General features: G+C 32.2%; 1 protein-coding gene across 5 annotated transcripts; it reads right to left on the reverse strand.

Moving 5' to 3' along the window:
* Positions 1-1,510: 1,510 nt before the first annotated feature.
* LOC108740275 (uncharacterized protein ZC262.2) lies at positions 1,511-7,687 on the reverse strand. Of its 5 annotated transcripts, XR_001938310.2 has the most exons (7): positions 7,348-7,687; positions 6,915-7,295; positions 6,715-6,865; positions 6,001-6,210; positions 4,888-5,917; positions 4,539-4,685; positions 3,689-4,173 (listed from the first exon to the last, which is right to left on the reverse strand). XR_001938310.2 is itself a non-coding variant. In XM_018474545.2 (6 exons), the coding sequence occupies exons 2-6, from the start codon at positions 4,951-4,953 to the stop codon at positions 1,885-1,887; spliced, it is 1,212 nt and encodes a 403-aa protein (XP_018330047.1). In that variant the 5' UTR covers positions 4,954-4,961; positions 5,050-5,106; the 3' UTR covers positions 1,511-1,884. The 5 variants fall into 5 exon arrangements, 3 of the variants coding, with proteins under 3 accessions (XP_018330047.1, XP_018330043.1, XP_025834861.1); XM_018474545.2 differs by lacking the exons at positions 3,689-4,173; positions 6,001-6,210; positions 6,715-6,865; positions 6,915-7,295; positions 7,348-7,687 and adding exons at positions 1,511-2,078; positions 2,644-2,910; positions 3,006-3,579 and having other exon boundaries at positions 4,539-4,649; positions 4,888-4,961; positions 5,050-5,106; XM_018474541.2 differs by lacking the exons at positions 3,689-4,173; positions 6,001-6,210; positions 6,715-6,865; positions 6,915-7,295; positions 7,348-7,687 and adding exons at positions 1,511-2,078; positions 2,644-2,910; positions 3,006-3,579 and having other exon boundaries at positions 4,539-4,649; positions 4,888-4,961; positions 5,017-5,086.
* Positions 7,688-8,019: the final 332 nt, after the last annotated feature.

The following is an 8,019-nucleotide window of genomic DNA, read 5'->3' on the forward strand; positions in this document are numbered from 1 at the left end:
AAACAAGGAAAGAGTTAGAAATAATTGAAACAGAAAAATTGACCGGTAATACAAGAGAAAATGCTAATAACAAAACTTTGGAAGCATGGAATGCGTTACCGAACACATTGAATTATTTGAAGAAGCTGACTTATACTATTTCAACAATGTTTTCATAAACCTATGCCTGCGTGTCATTATTTTCAGAGATGAACAACATTAAAAACTCGGTTAGAAACCGATTGACAGATGACTCCAGTTCAGCATGCATTCTTACAGCCCTAACATAAGTTATTTGTCATCTAATCTGCAACTACAGAAGTCACACTAATTTTACTTTAATTTAAATTACATGTATAATTTGAACATTGCAACATGTTCCTATATTTTTATAGTAAATAAATAATTTTGAGTTGATATTATTTATTATTATTATTTTCCCCATAATCACAACACAAAATTATTTGATGGCACGTCTATGACCTGATTAAACTTTTCTTTATAAAAATGGCACGTCGATACGTAAAGATTCGCCATCCCTGATATAGGTAACTAAATTCACAAGTGTGAGCTGTCTTAAACCCCATCCCCCTAGTGCAGGTGTCACATACTATTCGTAATTTCCAAAATTCTATTTTTCATTTTCCCGGAATTGGGTCTGCATAACTTTCAAAACTATCCTACGTAATTGAATTTGTTATGATTCCGAATATTTTGGTCGACTTTGCAAAATACGAAAGCGCTACACGGAAGCGCAGCCAATGTGGGCCGAAACAAAATTCCAAAAGTTCCATATAACGATGGCGAAAACAAACACTATATTGGGGTCCTATAAAGAGCAAAGCTAAATGAGGAAGGGGGAGATGAAGTGAAGTCCGCGAGGGAGAATAAGTGAGGTCCATACGGTTCGGGAATCACCGTGCACATCATAGACTGGCGTTGTGTTGACAATTGCAACTCTGTATCGAAATCTCCCTTAAAGGGTGAACCATCGGATCCCCATTCAGCGGATAGTCTCCCCCCGGAAGTCAAGCAAGAGTGAATGTATGACCGATTAACTTAATATCTCTGTGACTCATAGCTCCTACCTAACAATTTGGTAATTGTTTATAAATATTTTTAGTCCTTTGCTGTCTTTCAGCATAAATTATAATATATTGTGCTGAATATATATTAAAACGGAAAACAAGTGTTTTGATAGTAAACCTCTCCTACGCCAAGCGACCTCCTCGCAACTACGATACACAGAGCTACAGATCCCTTCCTAGTAGCTTAAAAATTGTATGTTCTTATTGAAGATAAAGGTTACAATTGGCCGAATACGGCTCAAATCCATAGTAGAATGAAGATTCGGGCTATAGGGCCGTGGTCTAAGTGAACTATTCTGTCCAGACGTTTCGTCAGCTACTGCGGCTGACATCCTCCGTAGTAGTGCTGCGTTGACAACGTGAACGTAGATTATATCTCGAAGACTCGACAACGACTTACGTCAATAAATTCTTGGAAAAACAAATAAAAAATTCTTTATAAACAACTAATACTATCGTTTATTCATAAATAGTGTAATAGCAGTACATAATACGGTATTCTTTACGACAAAAAAATATCGTTTAGCTACATCAACACTGGCTTATAAACTAAGACAACGGCATTGTTGCCAACCGCACTGTGATCTTAAATATATAAACTAAATCAAAATTACGTCATTAATTACAAAACAAAGACAAACGTCACTTTGCTGAAAAAAAATTAATACACACACAACATACAAACGCGAACAGACGCGTGAAGAGGAACAATGCGGCGATCACTTTTTTATTTATCACCGTATAAAGAACGAAAATAAGAACAGAAAAACTTCATAATCCCGCTTGGAAGTGTTTTGTGAAACAAATACAAATCAATTTATCGCTGAAAACTTCCAAATCCTAAACCTACTCCACGCATTGTGTGAGTTGCAGTACGAGCAACCTCATATTGTGCTTCCATTGAACTGAACATCTCCTCCTGCTTCTTAATCAGTTCTGATGTAGGTTTGATACCATCTGCAGTGTTGTCCCTTATACCCATTAAACGTTTGAACTTATTGGCTACCTTACCTGATAATAAAAAAAAGTTTAACATTCATATACAAAAATAGCAAATAAATGTAAACTCAACAATATATTTATTTATATATAATTACTACCTTAATTAATATTAAAAGTGATCAAACTAAAAGAAAGTTCATTCGTCAGGTAAATTTCATTAAAAATAATATATAATGCCTACCGAATAGTCAAATTTTTTTGGTAATAAAATCAAATTAAGGGGTTTATTAGAAAACCCAAAAGGATGATAAGAAATAAGTAGTAATGATAGTAACAAAAATTACTCTGACATGACAAAATTTTTAATTAGCAATTTTAATAGATTATCATATTATCAAATACAGAAACCATTTATATACGTGAAAATTCATAACGAATTTCGATGTATAAGCCTTATGTCCATTGTTTCTTATAGTTATGTACCAATCACTAAAATTGGTCGTGTAATGATTAAAACGTTCTTTAGTTAAAGTGTTTGTAAAGAACTGACATTATCAATTCTTCTTTAATTCTTTTGGTGTTATTATTTAGATAAAATTATAGCTGAATAAATATAATAAGTAAAACAACTCACCGTCCTGATCCTGTGCAAAAGTTGTAGTCTCCCACAATTTTCCAGTTTTAGGATTAGAAGATGTAGTGGATGATGCAGTTGGTTTATTGACAGGACCGGCTGTCGGCTCAATGATTTCGGAATCTTTATTCTTTTGCCAAAGTAATTTCCGTCTTTGAATCTGCTCCGTAAATCGACCAGTAATTCCGGGCATATAAAATCGATTATTGGTATCTACAGGTGCTTCTGGTGCAGGCTGAGGTATTACTGAACTTTTTATATCGATTCCTTCAAAAGAAGATATATACAAGGAAATTATCTCATTTTTTAATATGCGTATATGAAACTTCATTTGTTATTGTAATTAAAAAAGAAAAATTTACCCAATTTTTCAATTCGTCCCATTCTCGCGCTCCCTCGATCGTATCTTCTCGAATACCCCGATTTCCCTCCTCTTTCGCGACTTCCAGATCTTGATCTTCTTTTATATTCTGATCTCCGTGGAGAGCGACTTCTTCTGTCTCTACTTGAAGACCTTCGCCCCCTGTATTTATCTCTATTGTAGTCCCTTCCTCTATCCCTCTCTCGATCTCTGTACTTGTCTTCGTCGTCTTTATTCCTATATTTGTCATCGCGAACTCTTTCGTCCCTAGATCGATGTTCTTTATCCCTATACTTGTCTTCTCGATCGCTTCGATATATTTCTCTACTTGCATCATCTTCTCTATATGTTCTATGCCATTCTTTCTCTCCATTTTCCTCTCTATTGCTTTTGTATTTATCATCATTCCTACTTCGTTTAACTCGGTCTCTATCTTCATCTCTGGTGCTTTTATCCCTATCGTCCCGGTATTTGTCTTTTCTATCTTCCCTATCGCTATCGGGATGTTTGGGACGAGTGTCATCTTGTTTTTTTAGGTTTTTCGATTGACTTCCGGCATCAGAGTCATTAGAATCCTGTTGAAAAATGATGACTTACCTATACAGATTTCGGTAGAATATTTATATTGACCTAATTAAAAAATAAAACAGACTTTATTCAATATTCTCCTTATTTGCTTGCACATTTAAAAATGTAAATTGTTGGCAATCATATCCAAGCAATGCTTACAAACAAGTCTCTGAATAACCAAAAACGTTTTTTCGTTAATTCTAATTAATTTGCAAGATTAAATTCGTTGTACAATTTTGTATTTTAAATAATGATTATTAACTTAAGCAAATAAATTTTAATTTACATTATGCATGTAAGATTTAACATGATGTGTAGCAGTTTTATGGTCATTATTTTGATATAACATTTTATTTTTACTGATATTAATAATTACTTACTTTAAGTATCTTAGACACAATAATAAAAAGATAAGAATTCATTTTTGACAGTTATAAATCATTATAATGGACTGCTTAAACAACAAAATGGTATGGAAGAAAACTATGGTAGAAACTAATTTCAGTCGTTATCTGGTTGTCCAGACCGACAAGTACTTACCGATGGCTCATCTTGATGTTCACTATCAGAACAAGGCAGTTGGTGTACTCTCGAAACCACTTTACCAATAATATATCAAGAGAGTGAGTTAATATCATTAGTCAAAAAGACATAAAAGGGAGAGTAAATGACATTCTGTATTTTATTCAGATTTGTCATTTGAATGTGATATTAATGTAAAAAAGTAATGTCCATTTAGGAAAATAAATGTCAATTTTAAAATTACCAATGAAATCCATCTACATGATTAAAAACTTATCACTTTTATGTTTATATTCAACAGTGAAAAGAAGAGCTAAATTATATAAGCTAATTAACATATATAGTGTAGGTATATGTAAATGTTACATAATTCGAAATTATAGTTTCAACAAAAAGTGAACACATGAATAAATAGCTTGTTGTTTACTTTTGCATATCCTACCTCACTAAGATCCATCTGTACTTCCTCATAATTAACATCAGCTTGCGACGGTTGAACTGAACGAAGGCGGGTCTGACTTTGAAAACCAATTTGGTTCCCCAACTGCCAGGCCTGTTAAGTAGGAAGACGATGTTCTTTTGCGTCATACTATTATTTATTAAATTACTGATTAATAATTAGTTCAATAATTAAAATTATCAGCTATAAAAATTTCAGCAACACTCAGTCATTAAAAAAACGCTTAATCAAAAATACGATATCCTTGCATGAGTGTAATATTTAAATTACTGCTTAATATTTACTTACGTGATTCTAAATTTAGAACATGGAAAAATAATGTTTAACTTACCGATTTTCGTGGGGGTGGTGATTCGTCCAAATCATCATCACTTCCATAACCCACCAACGAGTGCATGTTTTATTCTGATAAATATTAAAATGAATAATTTAAATAAATAACAGTATTATTATAACTTGCTTCAGACTTTATAGATAAATATGACGACAATACCTTATTACACCTAATTGGACGTAAAATGACAGCTGACAGTAAGTTTATTGATTTTATTATAAGCAAGAACCAATCGCGGAAAACTACAGATATAAATGTAAAAACATGTACTGGGTGTTCTCAAATTGCTTTCCATTTGATTTGAATTATTCTAAAATATTGTTTGACATTTACCATGCGACTATGTAAAGTAAAGCCTTTGATTGGGGATAGGGAATGTTAATAACCACATTAATGGTATATTCGTAATTGTTAGTTTTCGGTTCTTCCGGTCAACTACAAAATTAGAAAAAATCAGGGAAACCCAAACTAATTGTACTTTGAAGAGGAGCACAATTTATCTAAATTACCCTTATTTAATCCTATAGTTATCTATCTCACATCTAAATGACGCCGTTGCAAAACAAAGTTCCTAGAGTATATTTTACGGGAGAACACTGTGATCGAAAATGGTTGACTTAATTCCGAAAATAAATACTTGTTAACTTTAGTATTAGAAAATTATCTTACAAAAACAGAAACTTATTGTGATGAAAGTATTTATTCAGATTTGGATTTTTATTTAGCATTCTAAGCAGTCTTTTACATATGATAAAAAGAATTCAATTTTTTTTAAATGCCTTAACATTTCCTTCTTAGGAATAAGTTTAGTTGACGGCATTTCATAATCAGATAATGCATCTAAAAAGTTACTTTTCTTTTTCTCTTCTTTTGGGGTTTCAATTGCAACATCAATTAGCTTCTGAAGATCCGAAAGAGCGCACATAATATAATATTTACTATCACTCGAAGTGGGTCCAAGAAGGATCTTTTTAACGTCTTCTTGCAAGACATCTATATTTTCTTGATCAATGGTGATCCAATCGCTCTAAGATGAATTAAAAGTATACAGTTACATGGTAGCTTAATACTAAATGGAATTTCATATGAAATGATTTCAGATAAACCTACATTTATACATTCCTGGTGAATCGAAACCAAAGCAGAATCTGAATCTTCAAAATTATGAGATTCTCTAAGTACTAGAGATATACAAATTATAGTTGAAGCTGCCTCATTGGCAAAATCATAGTACTCTCCATTAAAATAACGTGTCACAAAGGCGTAAGAGCCGATTATGTTGATTAAATTAAATTTGAGACATGGGGCTGGTGGTTTACTCTAGAAAATCATAAAACAGTAATAAAGATATAACCCAATAAATAAGCTTTATGTACTAAAAATTCGGAAATAGAGCTATTTAGTTTATAACTTTAAAGGGGTCTCTATAAATATTTTTAGGGCACTTAGTCACTGGAATGCCTATGATTGCTACTCGAAAGGGAAATGCCTATAGAAGTACAGTACTTTGTTGTTCAATAAAAAAACATTCATGCTTTAAAAGAACATACCACATTCCATGTTCAGGCGAGACGACTTTCCCTAGCATGAAACAAAACCTAATTGTTATTTCAGTTGCACTTCAATTTTGTGTCAAATGACAGTACACAATAGATAGACTACTTTCTACAAACGCTACCAAATTGATGACGAACAAAATGCAAAATTCAAAAGGTGTAGTAGTAACTAATCCATTATAGATTCCAAAAACAACATTTGAAAGCTCAGAAAAAAATTAACCACCGAACTTGAAATGCAATGTATACAAGATATTTCATAACATACACACAAAGTCGAGAAAGCCATGATATCTTCTGTAATCTTAGGGCATTTCTGTTTATATTCCTCAGTCTTTTCTACTTCTATAACTTTCTTTTCTGATCGATAAAGCCACCATGGATCCCATTTTTCAATTAAATTAGTTACATCTCCTGACCTAAAATTGTACTAAAATAGTTGATATAAACCTGTTTAATGCCTGTTACCTAATAAATGATTCAAATTCTTGTCTCTCATCTGATGTTAATTTTTCCCAAACTTTATCTGCATCATCTAAATTTACCCCCTTTAAACGTTCATTCAAATCAATGTAAACTTCATCATCAGAATCCAAATTATCAGAGCCATTCTCTTCTTGAATATCTTCGTTTACGTTTCCAATGTTATCTTCGTGTACACGTTTTAAAATTTCTAGCATCCTTTCTTTTGAATTAGGATCACTTTGATCTAATGCCAAGTCCTGATATACACAATCTTTATAGAATGACTCTGAACACTGTTGATGTTTTTCTGACTGATAGCACGATAAGGAACAGTACTTAATGTTACAACGGGGACAAGAATATTTCCCATAAGCATTTTCACATCTAAAAGGAAAAAAAATTCCTAACCTAAAAATTAAAGAAACACAACTCTTACATTTTACAGATGTTTTCGTCAGTTAATTCCACTATTTTGGCTGCCGACATTCTCTTAAAGTATATATTCTGTTAACACTGTTAATTTTAAATGTATTTTATATTTGAAAAAAAGTAAAATGATTGAAGTTTGACGTTTGTTTTTGAATGCATTGAGCGTTTATTACCGGTACGGTCGTACAGGACCGTAATTAATATTTGTTATTGTTACATAACCACTTGATTTTCCCTTTTTTTATTTAAACCTTTCGCATTTAATAATAAAAAATCAGTCACCAACATTTTAGACGTAACAAAAACACATAATTATTGGCACTTACTTCTTATTAACTGCGTTTTCATTTTCATTGACATAATAGAGTCGCTACAGGTGCAGAATACAGAACGCAGATCAGATTGATAATTATTTTAAGGAGGGAGTCCACAAAAATTACTGCCTTTTTTCTTGAAGCGAGATAATTCTCTGATTCTAAAGATTTTTGATTAACATTCGTTATTTTCGTGATCATTTTTTTGTAGTCATTTTGAAATAATGCTCTTAAATGAGGCATGCATAATTATTATAAGAATTGATAAATTATAGCAAAAAATCTGTAAATAACTGTCGATTTTTGGCTTTTCCGTTACCGGAAATCTGTACTCGAAACCCCTTCCCCTCCTCAAGAATCCACCA

This window comes from Agrilus planipennis, unplaced genomic scaffold (assembly GCF_000699045.2).
Source record: "Agrilus planipennis isolate EAB-ADULT unplaced genomic scaffold, Apla_2.0 scaffold26, whole genome shotgun sequence".
Taxonomy (NCBI): Eukaryota; Metazoa; Arthropoda; class Insecta; order Coleoptera; family Buprestidae; genus Agrilus; species Agrilus planipennis.